We start from the raw sequence: 27999 nt of genomic DNA, 5'->3' as shown, positions 1-27999 counted from the left end.
GAGGGCCCGCGGCGGCGGCGGCGGGGCTGGGGTGGGGGAGCGGGCGCCCGGGCTCCGAGCCTCCCGCCCCGGGACCTGGGCCCTGTGTCGCGGAGGGACGCGCAGGCGGGGGCTGGGAGCGTGGGGGACTGCGCCCCGCCGGTGACCCGCGGGACTGTCCCCTCGTTAGCCGCCAGCTCATCCAAACCCAGCCGCTCCCCAAAGGACTTCCGGACAACCTCCCGGACAACCCTCAGGCCGGACAGACCGGAACTGCACCCGCCAGGTGGCTTCCTGTACCTCCAGGTTTGGGAACCCTGGTCTGAGGTGGAGGCTCGCCATTCTGTGCGTCATACCTTCCTGGGAGGTTTTCACAATAAACATGAAGGACGAAGGACGAGACATTCCGGGGTGCAGCATTGTCATTTTAGAAAGCTCGTTAGGGAATTAAAATGTGCAGACAGGATTGAGAAGAGCAATCCCCTGCGCTTCCAGCCTAGTGCAAGGGCAAGGTGACTGGGTGTGGGGGGACGGGATTGCAGCCTTGAGCGTGGGGATGGCTGTCACTGTGGAGTCAGGCCCGGCTTCATACCAAATACCTCATATACTGCAAGGTAGGGATCCCCCTTTTACAGGTAAAGAAACGGGACTCAGGATCACCGGCACAGGGAGGATCTGGATTTGCATTCGTGCCGAGGTTCCAGAGTTCGTCTGAGGAAGGCTACTGGCAGGGACAGGGAACGGGAGGCAGGACAGCATGCTGCTCCGCCCGGCCATCAGCCTGCGCTGCTCACTTGGATCTTGAAACACTTCACACCAGCGGCTACATAGTTGCTACCTCAAGCTGCCCACAGTCCCACCGGCTCCAGCCACTTCCCCAGCCTCCTAGAAACCCCGCTGCCTGCGACCCAGCTACTAAAGGGTTATGTGCAGCCCAAGTGGGACCTCCAGGACCCATGTCCATGGGGCAGGCATGAGAGCCTGGTGTCCAGTAGACCTGGTCGACATCCCAGGAAAGCAGTGACCTCATCCACAGGGTGGGATGCCAACAGAAGTCGCCTCCCGGGCACATACGGGCAGGCAGGGCACACAGGTGTCCCTCCAGCCATCATCCTGAAGAGCAGGGCGGAGGTGCCCCTACCCTGTGAACTCCAAGGGATCTTGAGGACAAAGGGTGCCACAGACTGGCCGGTGCAGCCCTTGGTTCCACGTAGGCCTAAAGTGCCAGATTACCAAATTGAGTGTAGAGAATGGGAGTGGGCCTGAGTGCCCTCAACTCATGATGGGCCTCCTGACTCTGTCTGGGGGGTGGGGAGGATGCGGGACAGATGGCCCCTCAGCCCAGCTTCTGCCCTTGGCGAACACACCCACTGCTGTGGCTGGACAGTCCGTAGTTCACGCCCCAGACAGGAGACTGTGAGACCACCTTTATTGGGCCGAGGGCGGCCGTGAAGACACGTTTACAGGGCTCCTCCCGGTAACCAGAGCGAAAGCATCGCAGGGCATGGTGTCGGATAGAGGGAGCTTTGCTTCAGGCTTCCAAAGGGGTGGCCCTGGGACACGTGCCTGGGGGAGTCTCAGCCCACTCAAGCTCCACAGGCACCTCCTGACAAGGGAGCACGATGCAAGCAGGAGGCTCCAGTTCACCCGTGGACAAGGCGCCCTTCCACGCCTGGACATCTGCCCAAGGAGCGATGGAGAACACACAGGGGCAGGGTCTTCCCCGAGCCCCACCATCTCTCGCTTCTAGCCTGCCCCCCTTCCTGTCCTAGGCCATCCCCACGCCACCCAAGGAGTCCTGAGAGGAAACAGCCTCCCTGCGGAGGGTCCAAATGGGCAGGGGCCAGGGAACATATAAATATATTGCTGTGTATATGTTATATAAATGTATATGTATATATGTATATATGTACATGCACACTGCGGAGGCAGCTGTGGCCCAGGATGGGGCGCACTCAGCCTGTCCAGAACAGGCCCAGCTCCTCCCCGAGGCCTGGCCACCTCAGGTAGCCTCGGGCTGGGTAGCCGGGGCTGTCACTTGAAGTCGAGAGTCCAGGTGCTGGGGAGGTACAGGGACTGGGTCTGGCGCGCACGGCGAGGGGTGGTGTTAAGGGCGTCCACGCTCTTGCGGCTGGAGCACACCACGTCGGCCACGAAGCTGGTGCAGTCGCTGCAGACGTCCTTCAGGACACAGCCGTGGGTGTACATGTGCGGGAACTCCTCCTCCACGCTCTGCCACTGGGGCCTCTGCAGGGACCTGGCGGGGGAGGAGGGACAGGGACGTCAGGGAGGCCCCCCGCCCATTTCTCCACGTCCACAAGCCCTCCCCCTGCGTCAGGCACGCAAGGTGTTTAGAACGAACATGCCGAGCAAAGTGCACCCTGGAAAGGCTCTTCCTGGAGAGGTGCCTGCGTCCCGGGCCCTCACCACCCACATGGTTTCCACCTCCTGCCACTCAGCCCCCAAAGCCCTCCCAGAGTCTGCGTCTTGTTTCCTTGGGGCATCCCAGGAAACAGGACCCTCCCCATGCCAGCTCCGGGGGCACCGGCATCGCCTGGCATGTGTTGGCAAAGGCACGCACTGGAAGGTGTCTCTCCGCGGCGTGGCTGTGGCTCTGGCCGTGGTCACCCTCGGAGAACCCTCAAAGCCCAGCGTGTAGACGGGGATGTGGGCAAACTTCTTGGAAGGCATCTTCATCTGCAGACAGAGGGTGGCGGGTGGACAAAGGCGTCCCTAAGGCAGCCCAGGCACACTCGGCTCCCCCTCCCGCCTCCTTCCAACACACACCCAGCCGCGCCTGCTCAGATGCGGGCACGGAGCAGGCGCTGTGTGCTTTACACCATGCAGGGTCTAGCGTCGGGCCCTGTGTACAGCAAATACCTGACGGGTAAGGTGGACACATCCCCGGCCACGTGGCCGGATCTAGTCAGAATCTGAAAACAGTGGTGATGAAAACCCCTCTGAAGCAGGTTCCTGTTTCTGGGCTAAGGCGCAGTGAGGGGAAACACTTAAACGTGTCACTGCCCGCTGACCTCTGTGCACGTGTGTGTACGCTGACACCTGAGCTGCTAGAGAGAGCCTCCAAACACACTCAAGGTGGCAGGGTCAGAAGCTAGGATTCTTGAGGGGAAGTGCAGGGTTTCTTGGCACTGTCCTGCTAACATGGAAAGCTAACAAAAGGCACCTACGAGGGTCTTTTAAAACTGGTCTCGGCAAGTGTAGGAATGGATTTTGCCTGGGAGGAGGAGGTGGGCAATGCAAAATGAAGGTGGTGCCATCTGACTGGAGACTGCAGCACACACACACACACACACACACCCCCACCCCGAACACCTAGATGCCTAGAGGCCTCGCTTGGCCCCACGTGAGCCTCACCTTTACGCTGCAGGAAGTGCAGACGGCTCTGGAAGGGAAGAGGAAAGGCGTCAGCCCGGAAGAGGCCCGGGAGGAACGGCTGCTTCCGCGTAGGTGCCCGCCAGTGCCTTGTGGTCAGCTGCCCTGGCCGCCTGCTGGGCCCCTGGTCACTTCAGTACCCGCTGGACTCCCAAATTCTGCTTTTCTTTTTACTTCGCATTACACCCACAATATTTCTGCCCCTCTTGGTTCTTCTTTAGAATATCGGGTCTGGAGTTTTTTTGTTTGTTTATTTGTTTTAAAATATATCTTATTGATTTTTTATTGAGAGGAAGAGAGAAGGATAGAGAGTCAGAAACATCAATGAGAGGGAAATACCAATCAGCTGCCTCCTGCATGCCCCCTACTGGGAATGTGCCTTAATCAAGGTGCATGCCCTTGACCAGAACCGAACCTGGGACCCTTCAGTCTGCAGGCCAATGCTCTATACATTGAGCCAAACTGGCCAGGGCTGGAGTTTGCTCATACCCTCCACATGTGTGTGCCTGACCCTTCCCACCTCAGAAACCATCGGAGCCAGAGGGACCTCCATTTTAAGCAGTGATTAACATTTTTTTATTCCCCCCACCTGATTTAAAACAAAACAAAACACTTTCTTGTGGAAATCTGAACATTAGAATTTTAATTTAGACAATGGGATCCTCTCCTCTACAGCCCACTCCTCACAGATGGTCCCTGCTAGCAATACAGTCTCCATTCTCCTCATGTAAGCGTATGTTAACAAAAGGTGCACCAGGAGCTGCTCCACATTAGTACAAATTGTCCAAATTCGTTTTTTATGCCCAGCCGGCGTGGCTCAGTGTTTGAGCATCGACCTATGAACCAGGAGGTCAGAGTTCAATTTGCAGTTAGGGCACATGCCTAGGTTTTGGGCTCGATTTCCAATAGGGAATGTGCAGGAGCAGCCAATCAATGATTCTCTTTCATCATTGATGTTTCTATCTCTCCTCCTCCTTCCTCTCTGAAATTAATAAAAATATATATAGTAAAAATTTTTATTATTATTATATTCCACTCTGGCCCATGAATTACATTTTCACCATGGCTGGTGGGAACAGACACTGTTCATGGTACTGTTCCTTTAAACCTTTAGGGGAGGGTCAGTGAACTTTTCCTTTAAAGGGTTATGTAGTAAATATTAGGTGTGAATAAATAATGAATAGCGAGTAAACAAATGGGAGTGACTGTGTCCCAATAAAACTATTTACAAAATAGGCAGTGGCTGTGTTTGGCCCAAGGGCTAGCATTTGCCAATCCCTGCTCCAGGATGATTCTTCCAAAGCCTTCAGTCATGCCCTAGCCAGAGGATAGAACATTGGCCTGCGACTAAAGGGTCCCGGGTTCGATTCCGGTCAAGGGCACATGCCCGGTTGTGGGCTTGATCCCCACTGGGGGCGTGCAGGAGGCAGCCAATCGATGATTCTCTCTCATCATTGATGTTTCTATCTCCTTCCCTCTCCTCTCTTCTCTGAAATTAATAAATACATATAAAAAAGCCTTTAGTCATTTCCTTGCATGTATGTGCTGATCGATTATCTGCTGAATACTCTAAAGGGACCTTCTGCATGTCTGGCTCGCTCTCCGGACAGCTCTCTCCTCTCTGGACTCTTTGCTGGGGTCTCTGGTGCCCTGGTCTCCCTGAGTTCCTTAGGCTTAGGGAGCCGACCAGTTTCTGACCCATGGCCTAGCATCTCCCAGCAGTTGAGGCAGTCACAGGGCTAACCCACATTCTTCCTGTTTGCTGCCTGATATCCAATGTCTTGAAAGCCATTGCTTCATATAGTTTGTCCTCGTTTTTTGTTGTTTCAGGTAGAAGGTGCCTGTTCCCCCACCTTGGCTGAAAGTGGGAAGCCCTTAGCTATTAGAACTACAATGAAATTAAAATGCTAAATTCTGTTCTTTAGGTGAAATATCCACGGGGCAGGACAGGGCCCCCACCACCGCAGGACAGAGCTGACCTGGAGCCTTTTTACCGCTCCCTGTGGTAATTCACAGCCGAGCCCCGTGCTTGTAGAAGGCTCACCTCTTGCAAAAGAGACAGGTAGGCGGCCAGGAGAACAGCGGGAACTTGGTTCGGCAACAGCAGCAAATCTGTAAAAAAGGCCTTGTTAGAGCCCAATGTAGTCCAAAGCTCACAGGTCTAGTCCTGTCCTCCCAGGCTCCCACCTAGGGCTCCAGGGGGCGAGGGACGGTGCAGGGTGCGGCCGCCTCACCTTCCCCTTCTTCAGGCTGCTGAAGAGCTCCTTGTTCTGCAGGAACTTCTCCATCTCCGCCTTCACCAGCACCCGCCGCACGTCCATCACCTCCTCCACGGTCAGAGCCAGGCTCTCCACGGGGTGGCTGAACTCCTGGGGCGGGAAGGCCCGGGTGGGGCTCACTCAGGCCCTCTCTACTAGTGCCCTTCTCCAAGGACCCTGACGTCCTCCCAGCCTCAGTCTACCCAAGCCCTGCTGACACCAGCCCCCACCACCACCACCCTGAGGCTGAGCCAGACCCCGAGCCACACCTGGATCCCTGACCCTCAGAAACTGAGAGAGAACACATGCTTGTTGTTTTAAGCTGCTGAGTCTCGGGGTGATTTTTGGTACAGAAAATGGTAACACACACAGAACTGAGGGCAAGCATTACCTTTCGCTGGGGAATATTAAGGACAACACTACCTTGTATTTACACAGCACTTATACTTTTCAAAGCATTTCAACATCCGTTCTCCTCTGAGCCTCTTTTATATATATGTATTTTTAACTTATTTCAGAGAGGAAGGGAGACGGAGAGAGAGAAACATCAATGATGAAGAGAACCATTGATCAGCTGTCTTCTGCATGTCCCTTGTCAGGGACCTAGCCCACAACCCGGGCATGTGCCCTGACCGGGAATCAAACCTGGGACTCTTTAGTCCGCAGGCTGATGCTCTATCCATTGAGCCAAACTGGCCGGGGCTCCTTTGAGCCTCTTGATAAAACGTCTAGGAAATGATAGAGATCACACGCCTGGCATCTCTCCACATGCCAGCCAGGGTCCCATTTAATAAATCTCACACCAAGGCTCCAGTCCCAATGGGGGGTCTCCCAACATGAGCAGATGTTAGCTCTTCCCAATGACAAGTCTCACAAAATGTTACCTGATGAGACTGAGGTGCAGGCAGGGCACCGCCTCACCCCAATAAAATGCTCCCCTGTTGCCTCAGGAAGCCTTCAAGGCACAGGCTTTCTCCTGCTTCCTGACCACAGAGCTGGATAAGATTCCGCATGTTCCCTTGGCAATGTCCTTCCCTGGGGGCGCAGTGCTCCGAAGGCCCAGAAGGTGGCAGCAGAGACCAGCCTCCCCAGATGGCGGCCCAAGCAAAGAGCAGCCACAGACACTAACCACTTGCCCTGGGGTGACGGTGAGCGCTCGCCCAGCCGCCCCGGCAGCCACGCCCCGCACTCACCAGCCACAGGTGACTGGGGTCCGCGGCCACGGAGGGCTCCGGCCTGTCCTTCGCTGAGCGCAGGTCACTGGGCCGGCGGGAGCTGGGGTCGGCCTGGGACTGAACGCTCACAGGGAAGGGACCTGGAGGGAGAGTTTGGAGGCCCCATCAGAACAACCCGGCAAAATCCTGGTGTGGGAGAGCTGCCCAAGGGCCAGAGGAGACACCGGGAGCCGGTGGGTGGCTTCACGGCGGAGGCAGAGTCCTCCAGCAAAGAGCGTGTCACCCCATCACGGCCCATGCAGTGCAGGGGCCCAAGGGACCCAGGAGGGAGTCTGAGCCCAAGAAGAGGCAACGTGGAGAGTCCACGATGGAGCCACGGCAGCCACGGTGCTGGCCACGCAAACCAGACGTGCTGGCCACATGGGGCCTTCCTACTCAGCCTCCCTCTCCCCCCCGCCGCCACACACACACATTGCATTTCATACTGGAGGAAGCTAGCCCTCCCTGGGGTCTGAGTTTTTAGCAGAGTCAGGGGGACAGTGAGGTGTCGCCTGGCCTGGTCCGCTTTACGCCAGAGAGTGAGTCATCACCACCAACTGGGACCGTCCTGAAAGGGCCACATGCTACGGTGACCCCGAGGGCAGAGAGGGGGCCTGGCCATGTCTGGTGGGGGAACAACCCCATGTCCTGCTGGCATGTCGTGGAGCACAGCCCGGACAAGGGTGGACTAACCTGGTGGCCTCGAGAACCCATCTGTCCTCTGTGCTGGCCGACAGGGAGGAGGAGCCCCCCCCCGGTCTGGTTCACTGCGGACACAGGCCATGGACAGAGCCACAGCCAGCAGGACCTATCAATCATCTCCCACTCTCCATCCATCCGCCCCTCGTCCACCCTCTATCCACCCATCGTCCGTCTTTCGACAGTCACCTGTCCATCGCCCAGCTTTCTTTCTGCACACCAATACACTAAGAGAGGTTATCTGTAGGCAATGGGATCATGAGCATTTTTTTCCTTTTTAGAAAAGGTTTTGCAATGAATACGGGTCAGTAAGTCGTCCGGTTAAAGAAGTGGGGTGAGGGCAGCTACACGTACACACAGGATGGGGCGGGGGCGAGGGGAGGGGGTGAGAGGCGGCACTTGCCCTGCTCCTGGGCGCTCGGCCGCCAGATGTGCACGCTGCCCGTGCGGGCCCGGGACGGCTCCACGCCTCCCGGGGGCTGGGCGGCCGGCTGCAGGCCAGAGGCCACCTCGCTCCGCAGCTGGACGAGGTCGTGCTCTGAGAAAGAGCGGTCCCGCTTCAGCGTCACTTCCCCACACGGAGACTCTTCCTCCTGCGGACACACCAGCCTGAGCCCTCCCCTCGCCTCTGGCCCCCCAGCACCCCTGCCCGTCCCAGGACTGGGGGACAGGACACGCGGTACCGCCGGGCCCACGGACCCATAGGGCCATCCTCTGGACAGTGGGAGGCAAGTGCCCCCAGACCAGGCAATTCCCGCAGCCTCGGAAGGTCTGGTGTCAGGGGGAGGCAGGAGGGCGGGCAGGGGCCATGCTGGGACATGCTGGCTTTTCACATCGGCCAGGGGCTGCTCAGCGTCCAGCCCCGAGATGGCAGCCGTCCTGTGCTATGGGAACGGGGGTGGGGTGCAAGGCCACTGTCGCCCCCGAGTCCACCATGCTCGCTCCCAGGGAAGGACCCCGCATTGGCAGAGGGCACTGCCCGAGGCTCTGCACAGAGGACGCCCCACCTGGACCTGCTCAGCCCCGTCTCCCTTCCTGCCCCTCCAGCGCCTCCCTGGCCTCTCCCAGGAGCCCGTGGGGTCTGACCTCAGACGTGCTCATCTCCTCCATCTCTGCCAGGGTGGGCGCCTTCAGCAGCACCCGGGGCCGTGGGCGTTGGGCGCCGCTCCCGGCGTCCGTGACAGACAGGTTGATGCAGGACGTGGACTTGACATCCCCGGAGCAAGCGTTGAGGATGCAGGGCAGAGAGCCAAAGCCTGGGGGGGAGGGAGAAGGGGCAGGACAGGAAGTCAGGGGGGCAGAGGGTAGGGAGGGGGGAGGAGCCGCAGGGAAGGGGGGGTCCCTGGCTCACCGCGGCCGCCCCAGTGCTGGGCCCCCACGGGGCGCAGCCTCCGCTCCTGCTTGATCTCCTCCAGGATCTTCTCGTGCAGGGTCCTCTGCTTCTGGGGGAGGGGCCGGAGCCTTCTCTCTGAGACCTGCAGCGGGGGCAGTGCAGGGGGATGGTTAGGGAGACCCACCGGGAGCCCCGCACCGCGGGGGGCAGACGGGTGTCCAGGGAGCTCCTGGGGACGGGTCCACGGAGACCAGCCCTTGGGCACCTCCCTCTGCACAGATGCACGCTGCCCTCGGGTCCAGGAAGGGGCCCAGGGGTGAGGGCACCGAGTGGGCACCTGCTTCAGCGGCGGCCGCGAGCGGATGAAGTCCAGGATGAGCTCGTGGGCGTCCTTCTTCACCTTCGGCGGGATGTCCCCGTCGACCTACGGGGGCGGGTGGGGGCTCAGGGCCTGGTCCTCACATCCTCCTCCCTGCAACCCGTCAGCGTGGCCTGGGGTCCTGCTCACAGTGCCCACATGGCACCACCCACACTGCCCTGCGCCTGGGGCTCTTCATGGGGAGACGGGTCCGTGGCACCACCTCCCAGGGTCGTCATGGGAACGAGATGAATCCGCACATTTAAAATTCTTAGGGGGAAGGGGGCAGCGGCCACAGGGGGTTCCATCTGCCCGTCACACGAGGAATCGGGGCCACATCTGCCTGCACCCACGGGCCCCCCGGCGGTGGCCAGCACACGGGGAGGAAAAGGGGGGCTTGGGGGGAGGATACGGCAGGCTCTGGCCGCTCACCATGACCTTGCGCAGCTTGTAGTTCCGGGCCCGGATGTCCTGCATCAGCATCTCGAAGGGGGTGAGCTGGAACTCGGTGGGCAGCGGGTTGAACTCCTGCTCCTGCACCTTCTTGAGTTTCACTCCGTGGCGCAGCTCCCGCATGAGCTGGACCCAGAGCCGGGCCTGGGCCCCGAGAAGGTGAGAATGGCCCTGAGCCCTGGCCAGGCCTCCCGGGGTCCCAGGCCAGGGGGGCGCATCTTACCCAGTCCGTGTGCCTCAGGTTGTCGAGCTCGGCCAGGGGCTGCTCCGCCTGCGGCTCGTCCTCACGAAGCTTCTGCAGCATCTGTGGGGCAGAGGGAAGGCGGGGGGTGGCAGCTCAGGGGGTGGATGCCCGCCGGGCCATCCCCACGGCCTGTCTTTACCACATGGGCTACTATTCCACCAGCGAAACCAGGGCCAAAGCCGAAACCTGCGGACTGAAGGGTTCCAGGTTTGATTCCGGTCAAGGGCACATTGGTTGCAGGCACATCCCTGGTGGGGGATGTGCAGGAGGCAACTGATTGATGTTTCTCTCTCATCGATGTTTCTAGCTCTCTATTCCTCTCCCTTCCTCTCTGTAAAAAAATCAATAAAATCAATCAATCAACAACAACAACAAAAAAACTAGGGCCAAAGCTCGGGGCACAGAAAGGTATCTGGGAGAACTAAGCCATCGGCCATGGACCCAGACAGACACATGGTGCCCCATCGCCATCCCTGATAGCTTCTCCTTGGCAAGGGCGGGAACGAGAGCCTAGCACCCAGAGACCCGCTCTCGCCTGGTCTGCACACCCCAGCGAGGCGTGGGGCCCTCCAAAGGGCACGGAGCCCCGCTCTCCCGCGTCTGAAGCGTTTTCCCTCAGATCCCAGCTCACAGCCCTTCCCCGGGAAGGCCTTTCTCAGCTTCCTCACCTGGGCCACACCGGCCCACCCTCCCAGAACACCCACGGCCTCGTCTCTGCACGCGAACCAGCGACAGCACTGCAGCCACCAGCTTCTTTAATGGTGGCCTGCACTAGTGACTCCACGAGGCCACAGCCACATTTCCTGTTTGTGTGTTTCTCCTCATGTTGGTATTCCTGTCTCCTTAGCACAGAGTGGCACATGCCAGGTCTTAAATGTTGGTTGAATGAATGAATGGATGATGGATAAATGGATGGATGGATATACGGGTGGTGAATGATGGGCAGGTGGGTGGATGGATGGATGGATGGATGGGTGGATGGGCAGGGGATAAGTGGGTGGGTAGGGGATGGATGGATGGTTATATGGGTGCATAGGTGGATAGGTGGATGGGTGGGTGGATGGATGGATGGATGAATGGATGGATGGATAAATGGATAGATGGGTATATGGGTGATGAATGATGGGTAGGTGGGTGGGTAGATGGATACATGGATGGATGGATACCTGGGTGGGTAGGGGATGGATGGATGGTTATATGGGTGGATAGGTGGATGGATGGATGGATGAATGGATGGGTGAGAGGGTGAGTTACTCAGCAAGACCTGAAAAACAGTCACAGGTCTGTATTTTATGAGCTGGGAAAATGCCGCCAGCAAGTTCAGGGCCAGAGAAGGGTTTCAGGGATTATTGGATAACTACCACGCTGAGAATCTGAGAAGAAGCTGCTACATTTGCTGCCTCCATTGCCCTGGGTCTTGGCAGCATCTGGGGCGTCTGTTCTCACCAGCTCCCCCACCTGGCGAGGCATCTGCCCTTTAGCATACTGCCCCCTTTCACGCCCCCCTCCCCCCAACTAAGACGGAACCGGTTCCCCTGGCTTCAGCCCCACGCCACCTGCCAAGCTGCTCTAGAAAAGGCTGCCAAGTCTCCGAGAAGCACAGGTATGTGGTTCTAAAAATAGGCTTGTGTGTGGCCTGGTGGTCCCTGTGGGCAAAGGGCGCAAAGGCGAGTCTCCCATCCTTCCTGCAGCAGCACGCTTGTCTGTCCCTGAGCAGCCAGCGTCTGCCCCAAATGCCTGGCCAGCTGTGTCTCCCCCAGAGCCTCCTGGCACTCCCTCCACCACTAATTCCCAGAGGTTCTTGTGGGTCAACGGCTTGAAATCTGGAGCTTTTTAAAGAGTGCCTGTCCTCTGGGTCAGAAATCAATCCTAGCCACAGAACGCTGACTCTGAGCACCCACTAATGGGAGCGTTAGAAGGACATCTCCCAGAGGCAGCGGAGGACGGGGGCCGAGGAGCCACCATCCTTGGCATATTGATGGGCTGCAGACAAGGGCCAAGGGGCTCAAGCAGCGGCTGCCTTGTCCAGAGCTGGGTCCCAGGCCCCTCCAGTCAGAACAACTGAGAGCCTGCTCAGGCCTGAGGGTCAGGGAAGCTGCCCTGAACACTTCTTTGGTTCGGATAGGTGGATAGGTGGATGGGTGGATGGATAGATGGATGGATGAATTGATGGATGGATAAATGGATGGATGGATAAATGGATAGATGGGTATATGGATAGATGGGTATATGGGTGAAAGAACGCCTTCTGCACTCCCTCACCCCACCCCACCCTACCAGCCGTCTGATTTCTCCTCTGTGAGGTGCAAATGGGAAGCAGTTTCCTCAAGACCCGGAGAGGTGAGGGGCAGACTGTCAGCTCCTCACCCTGAGACCGCCCAGGGGCAGGGCAGCCCTGGGGAGACCTCCAGCAGAGGCCCAGCTCTGCCCTGTGCTAGGCTGTGACGGGGGCGGGATACAGCCTCCCATAGTCTCCGCAGAAAACAGGCCATAGATTACCACATGGGTCTGTCAAAGCTCCAGGCACCCCAGCAGCTCTGTGCATCCTGGGGGCAGGGAAGAGTGGCTGCCATTAGCACCTCATCTTCAGGAGGGATGGCACCTGTCCAGGTGAGCTGGAGGCAGGAAGTTGATACCTAACTGAGAGGCAGCAGGCGGCCGCCATGGGGCCCAGGGGTCTCTCCAGGCCTCCCGTCCCCTCGGGGGTAACACTGGGTAAGGTATGAGGGTTACGCACAGAGTGGATTTCCCCGCTCCAAATAAGACAGGAGGACAAAGGAACTGACACAGAAGAACAGCCTGCCACTTGGACCTCCCCTCCCCAGCCCCCATCACCCAGCACCCAGACACCACCTTGGCCCCTCCTGCCTCCTCCTGAGACCCCTCCTGTTTGCTCAGCACCATGGCACGGGGGTCCCCCCCCTGTCCTGGGCCCCTCCCCCTCCTGCCTCCGCCACCGGAACCTCCCGCAGCCTCGCCGCTCACCTCCTTGGCCTCGCGGACCCGGGCCAGGAAGGCCCGCAGCTCCAGCGTCTCCACGAAGAGCGCGCGGCACACGGCCTGGTAGTGGGCCTGGGCGCTCCGGGGGTCGGTGAGGCGGGCGGCGCACAGCCGCATGGCCTGCGCGAAGGTGCGGACGGCCCGGGGGGCGCCCTCGGCCTCCTCCTCCTCCTCCGGGCCCCCGTAGCCCTCATCCGCGGCGCCGCCCCCGCCGTCCTCGCAGTCGCTGTTGGCCATCAGGTCAATGAGCCGCTCCAGCTGCGGGCTGAGCTCCCGCTCCTCGCTCTCATCCAGGCCCCAGTCCAGCGCGCGGTAGATGGCGAAGCCCAGGGACTGCACCATCTGCGGACAGGGGTGCAGACCATCATGGGCGGTGGGGATGGGAGCACCACCAGGGAGGGACAGGGGCTGGGCCTGAGTCACAGGCGGACAGCTGCCCTCCACCGGGGGTGCACCAGGGGCCACAGAGCAAGACACTGGCCCCCAAACAGCTTGGCCACTGTGGAAAACACTGGCCGGTTCTCACAATCAAACATGCATTTCCCACATGACCCAGATGTTTAACCAAGAGAAGGAAACACAAGCATCCACCAAGGCGTGTCCTGGATGCCCACAGCATCCACGCCCGGACGTCTGACCATCGCCCACTGGTGGACGGCACACCAGTGCGGCCCTTTCTTACGGAGAAAACCGGGCAGCTGTTCACAGGCGCAGACCACTGCGCTCCTCTCACACCCAAAACGCGAGTGGGCCCGGCCGGGTCTCCGCGGTGCATGGTTCCCTGATATAAAACTTGAGGCAGCCCTGGCCGGTTTTGCTCAGTGGGTAGAGCATTGGCCTATGGACTGGGGGGAGGGGGGTTCCCAGGTTCGATTCTGGTCAAGGGCATGTACCTTGGTTGCAGGCACATCCTCAGTGGAGGGTGTGCAGGAGGCAGCTGGTTAATGTCTCTCTCATCGATGTTTCTAGCTCTCTATTCCTCTCCCTTCCTCTCTGTAAAAAAATCCATAAAATATATTTTAAAAAAACAACAACAAAAAACCTTGAGGCAAGGAAAGTTTCATCTATAGCCACAAAAAGCAGGCCAGTGGTTCTGAGCCGGGCTGGGCTGGGGACTGAAGGGGGACAGGAAGTTTGGGTGATGGAAGAGGTGTGAGTCCCTGTGGTTAAATGGTAGATACATCTGTCAAACTCGAGTGTCAAGCATACCCCCAAAACTCTGATTACAAAAGACAGAGACACCCTAATAAGTGTTATCCCTTTAATGTAATATGACAGCATACTGTAAATCTGAGAAAGACCAGCTCATTAACACATGCTGCTGGGATAAATCCCGTAATTCTGCATGATAAAGTTTGACACTTGTACTGATAAGAAATGACCTCCCCATTTAACTATTTTAAACTGCGTGTAAATGTCAAAGTATATGTTTTGCGTGAAAAAGAAAAACCTAAGAAATAATCATATTTGTAACTGGTTATAACTGTCAAGAGCCCCAAGCTGGGATCCATGAAACTTTTTATTTTTTAAAGTGCAATTAGCACATTAAAAATCTGTAAGCTAAGGTGTGGCTCAGAGGTTGAGTGCTGACCTATGAACCAGGAGGTCACGGCTGGACTCCTGGTCGGGGCACATGCCCAGGTTGGGGTTGTGGTCTCAGTCCCCAGAAGGGGGTGTGCAGGAGGCAGCCAATCAATGATTCTCTTCTATTTATGTTTCTATCTCTAAAGAAAATTAAAAAAAAAATAAAACAAAAGGACAACAACTCTGCTTATGCTGGGCATTGCGCTGAGCTGGCTGCCAGCCAACTTTGCAACAAGGCACCAGTACCCTCCCGTGTCATAGGGCAGGCACGGAGGCACAGATGCCATCCCTTGCCTGCAGCTAGCAGCTGGCCGAGCTGGACTTGAGACTCTGGTCTGCCATGGCCTGGTGGAAGGCTGTGCGGTGGCAGGGGGAGCTGGGCCCTCACCAGGGCACCTTCCACTCCCCCACCGTCTGCCCTCAGAGGACTCTCTGGCACTCCTGTCATTTCCTGCCTTCCCACCACCCGGCACCAGGAGCTGAGCAGAGCTGAGGGCAGACGGTGAGCGCCAGCATCGAGCAGGGGACGGGTGTGAGAACAGGGCTCTCTGTCCTGCAGACAGGCCTTAGAAAGCACCCTGAACCAGGGGGTCAGCCAGGCTCAGGGGACTGGTGGGAAGGGAAGGCTCCAGCCTAAAGGATCACTGATTGGCTGCCCAGCCAGTATGGAAGGCTGTCTCACCTCTGCTTTAGGCGGGCGAGGTCACAGACCCAGCCTGAGTCACGACCTGGAATCACGAATCACAGGGAAGAGCCCAGCCTAAAGGCTGCTGACACCTGTCAGGTCACTGGGGAGCCCCAGGGGAGCCCCAGGCAGCAGCCAGAGAACCCCCGCCCATGACCCTCAGATGACTTCGTGGGCAGGAGCCACCATTTATTTATTTTTTGAGAGAGGGAGAGAGGGAGAGAAAGAGAGAGAGGAAAGGAGAGGAAGAGAGAGAGAGACATTGTTGAGTGGCTGCCTCCTGCATGCCCCATCCTGGGGATCAAGCCTGAACCCCAGCCATGTGCCCTGACCTGGAATCGAATTGGTGACCTCTTGGCTCATGGGTCAACGCTCAACCACTGAGCTACACCGGCTTGGCCAGAGGCCACCATTCACACCAATTCCCATCAAGTCTTTCTTGGCCCAGGGGTAGGTGCCAGGAATAAATTTCACGCCCGTCCACTCTAGGTCTGTTCCACACACACACCCCACCTTGGACCCTGCTGATCCTAGTGATGGCTCTGACCAGGTCTGTCCAGTGGGGACCACCCTGCCACAGGGGGCAGGACAGACAGAGGCAAACAGAAAGGCCCCCTCACTGTCCTGGCCACCGCCTCAGCCAGCTCCCCGTCACGGAAAGGGTTAACTCCGTCAAAGTGCTCATCTGATAGCTGCTCCTAAAAGCCTCTCTGTGCCCTGTGCACCTGGAAGGCAGGCACTTGCTTTCCCATAAGGAGAAATCTGGGAAGCAGGCCAGAGTCCCAGGACCTCCAGCCCTGCCTGTGGGCGGTGGGCCAGCTGGGGGGGGGGCCATCTCAGTAATGGAAGGAGCCATGAGCCATGGAGAGGAGCTGACGCTGCAGGCCGGCTCCCACAAGGAGCCGCAGTGAGAATCAGGGCCAAGATGACAAGTGCGTCCCTGGCCACGTTTCCTGGGCTGGGGTATCAGGCTAGTTTATGGGCCCAGGCACAACCCTCCAGATTGGACAACCCCCCCCCCCCCCGTCGCTGCCCCCTCCCTGTAAAAGGCGTCAGAACGAATGACAGTGGGTCTCCTTTGCTGGCAGGTGTGGGCCAGGGGACAGCCCTGGGGACACGCTGGGCTGAGGGCTGAGGGGCAGCTGCATTCCAGGGAGAAGCACCTCATACTGAGCACTATGGGGTGGGAAGGGACCGAGAGCCCTGCTGAGCAGTGGAGATGAGTCTTGAAAAAAGGTGGTTGTTCTTCCCCCCACCAAACTCCAGAACACTATACAGGACGGGGCAAGGTAGGTTTACAGTTGTTTGTGTGGAAAAAATAATACAACAACTAATAAATAATAGCACAAGGATACACTGTATGCACTTATAACTGCAAACCCACTTTGCCCACCTCGTATGTAGGCAGCACAGAGCTCGGAGCAGCGCCAGCGACACCGTTTCCGCAGCCGAGGGTGGACCTGATCCCGACGTTACTGGGCACTGCCAGCAGCTTTGGGATGGTTTTGTGATTGTTTCTAAAAAATTCTCCAAGACAGAGGATATAGTCTCTTTCGACCTGAGCCACCACCTGCTCCGCCTAGTATAAGCTCTGTTTAACACAGGAATGTGTATTTGCATAAGACTGGTCTTTCAAAGGCAGTGGAGCCCTGACCGGTATACCTCAGTGGAGCGTCAGCCTGAGGACTGAAGGGTCCCAGGTTCGATTCCGGTCAAGGGCATATATGTACCTTGGTTGTGGGCACATCCCAGTAAGTGGGTGTACAGGAGGCAGCTGATCGATGTTTCTAACTCTCAATCTCTCTCCCTTCCTCTCTGTAAAAAAAATCAATAAAATATATTTAAAAAATAAAAATAAAAGGTAGTGGAATGATAAAACATCAAATTCAGGACCAATTACCTGGGGGCAGGTCACTGGGGGCACAGGGAGAAGTCCTACTGCGGAGGTCTGCGTTCTGGGGGTGTGGGGGTCCCTGGCATTGCTCACACAGCTGATTTTCTTCTGTGGCCCCCTGGCCCACAGCCTGCCAGACATCACACCACCTCTGCTCCCTCAGGGATGGAAGGAGAGGGGGGTAGGCTATCATGGTTTCCCCCTCTCTTTAGGGCCATCGAGGCTCACTGGGGCCCACACCACCCACGTGGGCTCCCCCAACCCCCAAACCTCTGGGTGAAATCTCTTCCTCGGATACCTTCAATGAAGCCCTTAGAGTAGGGGTGTCGAACTCAATCAGAGAAGGGGCCAAAATCTAAAATCCAGCCTAAATCGCGGGCCGAATGGTTTACTGAACAGTCATAAACTGTCATTGTGATGGAAACGCAGCGGAGTGCAGTGATGACAGCGCGGTGCGGGCCACATTGCAAGGCCTGGCGAGACGGATTTGGCCCGCGGGCCTTGTGTTTGACACATGTGCCTTAGAGCATTGTACCCGTGTCCTGTCCCACAGAAACAATGGTATAACTATGTTTTCTAACTTATACTATACAATGCACGAATGCTTTAATATGCATCAAGTAAATGTAAAAATTGTTCTGAAAGTACCTGGGCTTCCCAGCTGGCCGATGAAACCACCATCATTGTGGGCTCTGCAAGAGAGAACAAGCAGTCAGGACCGGCCTCACCACTCAGACCCGCGGAACGAGGGACGGGCACCCAGCCACCTTCCCCTGGGGGACAGACAGTGTATCACCCCCCAAACCCTCCCCTCACCCCTCAGACACCTTCCCCTGGGGGACAGACAGCACATCACCCCCAAACCCTCCATTCCCACAGCAGAAAGCTCACAGCGGACAGGGCCGAGGCCATTCGGCCATTTAGAAAGACATTGTAAGGGCAGGGCCATGGCCATTCGGAAAGACCCTGTAAGCCCCCGCCATGAGCTGGATGCCCAGGTGCGGGGCCAGGATAGAAGGCAGCCCCTGCCCACTCCAGTGTGGAGCCGAACACCCTCAAATCACAGCAGAGCTCTGGCAGCCCAGCTGGGTAAGGGCATCGGCCACCACTCTGGATCTGGGATGGAGCCCCGGGAGGTGGGGCTGTCTGCCTCAAGCTATCCCAGCTAGGAAGTGGTGGTGCAGGACGACCCCAGACACTGAGCTCCAGCCGCCCCCTCCCTTTCCCCATAGGACCTCCCAGGACGCGGACCGGATGAGGCCGGACCCAGCACGCCCACAGCCTTCCTAGACTCGGCAGGTAGAGAGAGCTGCATTAGACAGAGTCAGCTGCCCGACATTCCTTCTGGAACAAGGGGATGTAAACACACCAACCGTGGAGCTGTCTGCTAAGTGAACCTGCTAACCACGCAAATATTTCCAAGATGCCATCAGGCGCCGGGAAGATCGCCGAGATAAAGGGCCTCGGTGTCGGACAGATTCGTTAAACTAACAGAAAACACCCACCAGCTCCAGCGGGGCTGAAACGGGAGCGCCAGTGCACAGAGGCCGTGCTGGGCTTCCAGTCCGAGTCTGCGGCTGGGGTAGGGGAGGCCGTGGGAGAAGTCAGACTCAGAACAAAGGTGCCCCACGACCAAGAAGGGGGTGCAACCAGCCTTCAGGGCTCCTCATTGACTGAGCCTGTCTCCCATTTTTAGAGAGAGTGGAAGGGAGGGGGAGAGACAGAGAGAGATAACGATATGAGAGACACATCGATTTATTGCCTCTTGCACATGCCCTGACCAGGGCAAGGGATCAAGCCTGCAACTATGCCCTGACTGATGTGGCTCAGTGGACAGAGTGTCGGCCTGCAGACTGAAAGGTCCCAGGTTCGATCCAGTCAAGGGCATGCACCTTGGTTGCAGGCACATCCCCAATAGGGGGTGTGCAGGAGGCAACTGGTCCATGTTTCTCTCTCACCGATGTTTTTAACTCTCTATCCCTCTCACTTCCTCTCTGTAAAAAAATAATTATATATATATATATGTCTTTTTTGTTTTTTTTAAGCCCACAACCATGTATATGCCCTTGACTGGGTCAAACCTGGAACCTTCAGTGCACAGGCCGACACTCTATCCATCCACCGAGCCAAACTGGCGAGGGCTCTGGCTGAAATAACTTTAACGCTTAGATCCATGGCTGAAATAATCCATGTTAACCAAAGTAAATGCTCATGAATGCAACTGTGAACTTGGGTTGGGCTGAACAAGCTGCCCCTCGGTGAGGTTTGGGGGAGGCTGTGCCCAGCTCTCTGCACAGAGCCCGTGGCTACCCCACTGACACGTGATTTGTTACGGCTCCAACCTGCATGGCCACCTGATGGGGGCTGCTGCCAGGATTCCCTCTTCACGGATGAGGAAACAGGCTCCAGGAGGTGAAGAAATGTGCTCAAGACCACAGAACTAATCTGGGGCTGGGCTGGGACCCCAACGTGTGGACACCTAACCCACCCAGGACGCGCAGGCCTAACTGCCCGCCAGGCCCTCTCGGTCCCCGAGGAACGCGCACCCGGGCCAGGACCTACTAAAAAAGCAAGCTCTCTGGTTTCCTTTGTGTGGAATCACAGAGGAGGAGACCTCGAGAAGCCACGGGTTCTCTTTGAAGTGATCCTCGCCGTAGTAGTAAGAGACGAAGGACGTCAGAGTCGGCAGGACTGCAGCCTGGGGTTCCCTGGAGCAGCCTCCAGAGGAAGGGCTTCCACCTGCCGCCAGGAGGGTGACGGGAGGAGGCTACCTGGCAGCCTGGGTCCCCTCTGCCTGGGGAGGGGGGGGGGCAGGGGCGTAAGAAGCTTTGTTCAGGCCAGATCCCTACCCACCTCTGCCACCGGGGGTCTTAACTGTAACGGAGGGTCCTGCCTCTCTGACCTCCTCTCCTCACTGCAGATGGAGACCACACGTGCCTGACCAATTCAGAACCAGTGAGGGAAGGAGGCAGACATGTCCTGGATCGCAATGGCCGGCAAGGCTGTGGAGGTGGGACCAGTGGGATACAATGCTGAGACCCCCAGGGCCTTTTGCCCAGGACAGCATAGTATTGGGGTCAGGAGGAGACCCCATCCATCTGGGGGGAGGCCGGCCACGCCTGGGCTCCCCCAGGCTGGAACCCAGGGGCCTTAGATACTGACAGTCACTGAAGACTACACAGCAGAGGGCTCCCAGCCCAGAAGGCTCCTGCTTTCCACATCTCAGGCCTGGGGCGGCCACGTGGCCCCGGCACAGACAGAGGTCCTGCTGGCTGTGGGACGGCCCCACTCGGCGCTGGTGGGAGATGACAACCACCCCAAGGACACGCCCGCTCGCCTCCTGACTGGCGTGGAAGGCACGCCCAGGTGGCATGACGCCGACGACCACTCACCCTAACAGCGACACACGCAGGGGACCCTGGACAGCCGCCAAAGACAGGGAGGTGTCCTCTGTAACGAGACAGGCTGAGCCCCCTTTTAAGGGAAGTGGCGGAGGGAACCCCGTGTTTTGGGGGGGGGCGGGTGTGTGTGCTGGGCCTTCGGCTGTGAGGAGGCTGGACCGCGTGCCTGTCACCCTCTCTGAACTCGGAGCCTGTGATACACCGTGGGGTCAGGACACGAATCTGTGTGCGAGTGAGAAGGAGTGAGCGCACAGCCTCGCCCTCCCTCGGCACGCGGAGCAGGGTCTGGGAAAGCAGAGTGAGGCGTCGGACAGCCTGTGTGGCTGGCAGCCGCCTCCTGGGCCCGCTCTTAGAAAGCAGGGCTCCGCCCACGCAGGTGAGAATGAACCAAAACACCCTGAGCCCGGCATCGCGTGAGCCGCCCACAGTGCTCGCGCCTCGTCAGGAAACAGACCTCACAGCTCGGTTCAGGCACACCTCCGCCCGACAGGGCCCCAGGAAGGAGCTGGCGGAGGCGGGGAGGGAAGACGCCCGCTCGAAACCAGGAACTCGTGTTTGTTTAGCAAACAGAGCTCTCTGGGTCAAAGCTCCGTGTGTGCCGTGGTGTGGCCGGCGTTCCCACTTCACTTCCGCCAGTGCCGCAGGCGGGTGAGGGCACCGTGAGAGTCAACCACAGGTTTCCCCCTCATGCCAGCCGGAACCCAGGAACCCCAGGAACCAAGACAGTGCAGTGGAGACTGAGTTGGTCAGCGCCCAAAGCAATACACACTTGTCTTGCATCTTTTCTTTTTTTAAATCCTCCATCAAAGGATATTTTACCATTGATTTCAGGGGCGGGGAGGAGATACATTGACTAGTTGCCTCCTGCACATGCCCCAACCGGAGCCAGGGACTGACCTGCATCCCAGGTAGGTGCCCTGGGTGCTGGGACAGGGAATGGAACCGTGACCCTTTCGTACTCGGGCCAACGCTCTGATCACTGAGCAACACCAGCCACAGCTGTCTCTGCATCTTTGCAAAGTTCTGGGGCCTCTGCCCCTACAGACCCTCCGCTCCCAAGACCTGCCAGTGTCTCTCAGGGACACCCAGGGAGACCTCGATGGCCACTCAGTAGCAGTCAGCAGCGATGCCCGGCATTCTGCTCAGCTCATGACGGCGAGTGTGAGCTTCCTGGGCACGTCTGGGACCATCTCCTTTGGTCCTCACCGTTGCCCTCTGTGTAGCCCAGAGAGGGTGAGGGCGGGCCCAAGGCCAGCTCGCTGATCCACCCCCGCCCCCCAGCTGCTGGCCTCATTTCACAGACCCTGACGTGTCCCCTTGCCAACCAGCAATGATAGGGACCCCTTCTCAAGGGGTGGGCCCTGGGGACTGCGCACAGACCGGCGGGCCCACACGGGGTCCTGGGCCCCACAGCATCAGCATGGAAGGAACGTGTCAGAAATGTGTATGCTTGGGCCACTCCAAACTGGGCGGAAGGGACACCAGGATGGCCCGTGATCTGAGCTTGCATTTGGCACGTCCACCAGGGTGAAAAGCACCCCCCCTCCCCCAAAAGCGTCAGAACTATAATTCCTGGACCCAGGGCTGCTGCTGCTGCTGCTGCTGATGGAGGAAGTGTCTCCCACTTCCGCTCCATGGCAGGCAGGACACTGTCCCCAGCCTGTCTGTGCCTCTTCCCAGCCCCGGGCACACAGCCTGTGACCCTGAGGGGCTGGGATAGCAGCAGAAACCAGGCTGTTACCACCTGACCTTGAGGCAGAGAGAGTATCTGGATTTCTCACCTCTGACGGTAAGAGAATGAATCCGTATTGTTTCAAGGTGTAAATACGTGGTTTGTTACCACAGCCAGAGGGAACTCGTACACCCTATCCCACCGTCTCCCACTGTCCAATCCCCAGGGAGAGGCCACAGTGCCAGTGCCCTCCAGTGGGGATAGCAGTGCCCGCGCTGAACGGATGGGGTGCCAGGCGGAGGTGGAGACAGTGAGGGGCCTTCCCCACATGCCTGGCTCACCCCAGGCTGCTTTACTGATGGCTGTTCACCATCTCCAGGCGCCTTCCTGGAGGCCCAATCCCCTCGAGGCGTCTAACAGGATCAGAGTGAAACCCCAGTGTCTTCTTGCGGTTAATACTCACTGGCATATTTACTTAAATACCTACATCTCCCAACCAGACCAACCAGTGCGACAGAGCGGTCTCTGTGGGCCACCATGCCCGAGTGGGGAGAGTGGGAGGACCAGGGCCCTGAGGGTGGCAGAGGGGCTGGAGCCAAATCTCAGGGTGCACAGGGACCCCAAGGGCCCCTCCTTAGGAGCCAAAGCCTCTCCTAGGAGCACAGGGCAGAGCTTGCACATGGGGTGGGCTGGTGGCCCATAGGCTGTGGTGGCCTCGCAGGCTAAGCATCTCCTGGGGTCATCAGGGCACAGGCTGTGCTAACCCATGTCTCCTCAGAGATCCCAGCGTGCCAGGGACTGCCTTCCTGTGAGGTCATGCTTGCTCAGAGGTGAGACTACCGGGAATGCCGTCTGCAAACACACCAGCTCAGTCACACCCAGACCAGCGCCCTTTCTAGAGCTGCACCCTCCCACACACACAGCGGCCAGCCGGGCCCTCACCAGGCTAGCTGCCCGCACAGCCCCTTCAGCCTCCACGCCCGTCTCTGAGGGGGAGTGGGTGTCCTCTGCACCGAGAACGTTTTACACCATCAAAAGTGTGCACGGGGGACAGCAGCCTCTCCCAGTCAGGGCTGTGTGTGTGCACATGAGTATGCACATGTCTTTTCTGTGTGTGTGTGTGTGTGTGCATGTGTGCCGGTGTGTATGCATGTGCCTGTCTCTATGTGTGTGTGTGTGTGTGCACGTGCCAATGTGTCTCTGTGTGTATATATTTAGTATTGGTGTGTGCACATTTGTATGTTCATGCATGTGGCCGTGTCTGTGTGTGCATGTCTATGATTGTGTGTGCACATGTGTCTGTGTCTGTGTGTGTGTCTGTGTCTCTGTGTATCTGTCTCCGTGTCTGTGTGTGCATGTGTCAGTGTGTATCTGTGACTGTGTGCGTGTGTCTGTCTCTGTGTGCATGTGCACATAGGGTGCCTGTGTGTGTGTGTCCACACATGGTTCCTGGGTCCAGGGTGGATGCAGACTTCCTACTGCTGTTCCCTCCACAGTCCTTCCCTCCAGGCATATTCCACCATCACCCCGTTTACAAAGGAGGAGTGGGGGTACCAGTGAGACGGCGAGCCCTGGCTGGAGGTAAAGGTGGGAAGAGAACCCCAGCCCCATGGAGCTCGGGACACAGGGACATCACATCCAGTGCAGGGCAGACTGAGTTCTGGGTTTGGAAGCCTTGTCCACCCAGCACAGGTTGTACAGGGAGCTGCCTGCAGCGCTACCCTGGAGAGTGCAGTGCTGGAGGGTCGGCGCTCAGGTCCACAGCAGAGAGGAAGGAGCAGAGGGGCCTGGAGGGACAGATATGAGAAAAGACAGGTGTGACCCGGAGGACAGGTCATGGGAGGCACTCACGTGTCTGAGGAGTGAGGCCCGGAAAAAGTTTTAGCATCAATACCAACAAGAGTTGAAACCAGTTTGGCTCAGTGGATAGAGCGTCGGTCTGCAGACTGAAAGGTCCTGGGTTCAATTCCGGTCAAGGGCATGTATCTTGGTTGTGGGTACATCCCCAGTAGTGGGTGTGAAGTAGGCAGCTGGTTGATGTCTCTCTCTCATTGATGTTTCTAGCTTTCTATCCCTCTCCCTTCCTCTCTGTAAAAAAATCAATTAAAAAAAATTAAAAAAAAAAATTTTTTTTTTAAAAAACCGACAAGAAAAAAAAAATCAGAAAAGCAGGGCAGTGTGCACATTAGCGGAAAAAAGATGGAAGAAGTGTGGGGGTGGGGGTGCACCCAGCTGTGGAGAGCCCAAAGCCTGGAGAGAAGTGCATTTTACTGGCAGATACACACCCGGCAGGTGGGGGACTCACATCACATGACAGACAAGCCCTGCACCAGGCAGGCATTGCTGACTGCTGTGGTTCTTAACTTTGCCTGGGGCAGTGGCTCAGCACTGCACTCCACAGGAATTTCCCTACCTCCATTAAATAAATAAATAAATAAATAAATAAATAAATGAAGGAAGGAAGGAAGCCTTTCCCATCAGGAGGCTCCACAATGGCCTCTTAAAATAACTCCACATGTTACCTTGTTTTCCTTTTTCCCACTTAAAAAAAAACAAAGGGGGCTTCTAGGCAGCTATGAAGAAGTCTTCAGACTAAAGGTTAGGAAGGTGATTCTCCCGGCTCTCCCGTGCAGGCCGAGGGGAGAGGGTCCCCTGGGCAAGTGAAGACACTATTATCCATCCCCTCCCAGGGTGCCTGAGCTCTGTGGCTGACTTCTTGAAACTTATTGTAAACATTTACTTCGCCTGAGGGGGTTTTCCTGATTGCTGTTTACAGCGAGGAATAGCCGTGCGACTCCGGGACACTCCCTTATCACCACTCAGGCCCACGGGAGGCTGGCGGGAAGTTGGTCTAAAGTTCCAGCTGATTCACGAGAGGTCAACAGGACGAGAGGAAAGTCAGACGATCCATTTTCCTTAATCTTGAAAAGGCAGCCAGTCATGAACCTCCTCCGCCTTTATGAGGCATGTTTACGATCAGAAACCAAAGATCGTGTCCACAGGAAAATGAAATGGGGCTGGTACCTCCTCACGAAGGGCAACCAAGGGTGGCCACACGTGAGCTTTGAACCCCAGCCCAGGCTTCCAGCTGACCTGTGAGCGTGGACACAGCAGGAAATGCTACTGGGTCTGCAATGACCAGGAAGAAGGGGCTGGGGAGATGGACAGAGGACAGAGAGGGAGAGAGGGAGGCCTGCCCTCTGGGTACACTTTGGAGAGAACCAATAAGAAGCCCAGTGTGGCTCTCTCACCGTTAGAGGGATGCAGGGTGCATCTCCATTCTAACCAGCTGCTGTGATTTGGGGCAAACTATTTACTACCCTGTGCCTCAATTTCCCCATTATTAAATCAGAGGGCCAGGCCCAGCAGGCTCCTGAAGCCCTGTCCTTGGTGCCAGGAGCCAGACCCTGGGTTATATGGTCTCCAGGGGTGGGGAGGGGCACGGGGATGGTGGTCTAATAAGGAAACTATAGCTGCAGGGGAAACGATCTTTGTGAGTAGGGAACCCCAGGGCTCTGCAGGCGAGGAGGCTGAGGTGCACGGGGCTCCTAGCCCAAGCCTTTTTATTTTTTATTTTTTATTTTAAATGTGTTTCTATTGATTTCAGAGAGGAAGGGAGAAAGAGAGATGGAAACATCGATGATGAAAGAGAATCATGGATCGGCTGCCTTCTGCACATCCACTGCTGGGAATCAAGCCTGCGACCAGGGCATGGGCCCTGACCGTGACCTCCTGGTTCATGGGTGGACGCACAACCACTGAGCCACACTGGCCGGGCCTAGCCCCACCTCTGAGGACAGTGGACTGAGTGCTGAGCCCCAGCTGGACCGCTGTGTGACCTTGCGTGGGCCTGAGTCTCAGTTCCCTGACAGTAAAATGGGAATGACACTGTTCACTTGTCAGCTTTCATTGGACTGGGTGCTTTCCATTCAGAATAAAGCAGCTCACAGTGTCCCACCACAGAGGGGGCAGGAGCAGGGCACAGGGAGGAGGAGAAACAGAGCCTTCGGCCGGCCGGGCAGGGTTCAGCAGACCCTCCCTCTTACAAGCAGCTGTCTCTTCCTGCTAGCTTTGCCCTGGCCCTTCCCCGGGTTCCATGGTGCCTGCCCGTAAGGATCTCTGCAGCCCCACAGCTCCTGGGCTGGAGAGGGTCCAGCCCGCTCCGGCACACACAGTGGCCTTTGTGCTTCCCGCAAGGTATCAGCTCTGGGGTAATAGCATCATATACTCCATACCGGTATTCTGGTTCTCTGGGGAAGAAGACAATTCTTTTCCTTAGAGAGGCAAAAAGTCACCCGAATCCATCATTCTGAATAGACTTCTAACACCTTTAAAGCTTAACTGTTGGTTCTTATTGATGACTAAGAGCAGAATAACCTCCCAAGTTGTCTCCCAAGTTGTACACATGCTCCTGCTCTAATGAGCCTAGGAAACGGGTGGGAATTCAGCAGCGATTCCAGGGAGGCGAGTCCCTCCTCCTCTCCACAGCCTCTCACCAACGGAAAGGACACCGAGGAGGACTTTAATTTCTTCCCACCCCAGGCCCCAGGGCCACAAGGATGCCATACCAGGAACCACTGGGAGGAAGAGACCACAGCCTGGGGAGGCCCTGGCCCAGGTGGGGAAACTCAGCTCCCAGCCAGGTGCTCAGCCATCCAGTTTCTCTCCTCCAAGGCGAACACGCCCAGCGGCATACAGCCCGCCAAAGCACCAGCACTGAGGCTGGGGGGAAGGGGAGGATCCAGGGAAGGCAGAGGTGTCCCAGATCCGGGGAGGGAGGCTTGCAGGTGGAGAGAGGGAAGCATGGGGAGGCGCAGGGGGCTTCCTGGTCCAGCACAGAGAAGGCGAGGGGCTCCCCATCCAGCAGAGAGAGGGGCCCCCCATCCAGCAGAGAGGGGCCCAAAGGGGCGCCGGGTCCAGAGGAGAGAGTGGGAGAGGGAGCTCGGACCGCGCAGAGCCGGAGGAAGGAGGGGGCAGGGAGGGAGGAGGGGTCGCCGCCGCAGCCCAGGGAGGAGCCGCCCGCCCGCCCAGCGCCCCGGCGCTCCCGCCATCCGCGCCCCAAGCCGGGCACACCCCCGCAGCCTCACCCGCGTCGCCGGGCTCCGGCCTCGCGCCCACCGAGCCGTCCCCGCGCAGGAGGAGGTCCGCCGTGTCCCGGATGCGCCGCCGGCCGCCCGGCGCGCCCCGCAGCCCGCGGCAGCCCTGGAAGCACACGGCCCACGCCTGCTCCTCGTTGAGGGGCTGCTCGTAGGCCGTCAGCACCTCCTCCAGGGACAGCTCCCAGGGCTCCGGCCGCCCGCCGCCCGCCGCCCGCGCCGCCGCCGGGGCCGCGCTGGAGCCGCCGGCCCGGGCCATGGCCGCCCCATCATCGCCGCCGCCGCCCGGCCGTTCCCATAACAGCCGCGGCCGACGCACCGCCGCGCGGGGGGCGGGCCCGGCCTCCGCAGCTTTGTCATCCCGCGCCCCGCCCCGCCCCGCGCGGCCAGGTGAGGGCGGAGGGGAGGGGAGGCGGAGGCCGGGGCGGGAGGGGGCGGGGCCTGGGAGGGAGGAGCGGGGAGGGGAGCAGGGGAGTGGGATGGGGGAAAGAGAGCTGGGTGGGGTGTTGGGGATGGGGAGGGAGGGCCGGTAGTGGGGGGCGCGGGCCGGCCCAGGGGGAGGCATGCACCAGACGCCCGGAGCTGCGGGAAAGCCAGGCGGCGGGCATCCAGGCGCGGCTCTCACCCGCGTACTCGCCCGGCATCAGCCCCAAACACACCGCAGTGACTGCAGGGCCTCGGAGCGTTCACGCCGGAATGCGGGGAAGCCTGGACTGAAACATCCCCCCCAACACAC

General features: G+C 58.3%; 1 protein-coding gene and 1 long non-coding RNA gene across 2 annotated transcripts; one reads left to right on the top strand and one right to left on the bottom strand.

Annotated features, from left to right (window-relative positions):
* The first annotated feature begins 4 nt into the window (after positions 1–4).
* Positions 5–16006, top strand: LOC118710202. The gene is made up of 4 exons (XR_004985331.2): positions 5–120; positions 10926–10928; positions 13679–13700; positions 15996–16006. It is a non-coding gene; the product is annotated as an uncharacterized LOC118710202 (long non-coding RNA).
* SPIRE2 (spire type actin nucleation factor 2) lies at positions 1392–27587 on the bottom strand. Its single transcript, XM_036422640.2, has 15 exons — positions 27255–27587; positions 17743–17786; positions 12917–13273; positions 9911–9991; positions 9667–9831; positions 9214–9300; positions 8895–9018; positions 8630–8799; positions 7947–8136; positions 6824–6945; positions 5607–5741; positions 5417–5484; positions 3355–3382; positions 2561–2676; positions 1392–2236 (listed from the first exon to the last, which is right to left on the bottom strand). Exons 1-15 carry the CDS (start codon positions 27520–27522, stop codon positions 2014–2016), a joined length of 2178 nt encoding a protein of 725 aa, XP_036278533.1. The 5' UTR covers positions 27523–27587; the 3' UTR covers positions 1392–2013.
* Between the last annotated feature and the right edge of the window lie 412 nt (positions 27588–27999).

Source organism: Pipistrellus kuhlii, unplaced genomic scaffold (assembly GCF_014108245.1).
Source record: "Pipistrellus kuhlii isolate mPipKuh1 unplaced genomic scaffold, mPipKuh1.p scaffold_m20_p_70, whole genome shotgun sequence".
Lineage (NCBI taxonomy): Eukaryota > Metazoa > Chordata > Mammalia > Chiroptera > Vespertilionidae > Pipistrellus > Pipistrellus kuhlii.
This window is presented reverse-complemented; position numbering and strand designations above follow the sequence as displayed.

Coding starts and splice junctions, on each gene's coding strand:
- SPIRE2 (XM_036422640.2), bottom strand. CDS start 27,522: ATGGCCCGGGCCGGCGGCTCCAGCGCGGCCCCGGCGGCGGCGCGGGCG. Junction 9,019..9,213: donor CGCGGCCGCCGCTGAAGCAG/GTGCCCACTCGG, acceptor CCCCCGCTGCAG/GTCTCAGAGAGAAGGCTCCG. Junction 5,485..5,606: donor GCAGCCTGAAGAAGGGGAAG/GTGAGGCGGCCG, acceptor CCTTTTTTACAG/ATTTGCTGCTGTTGCCGAAC.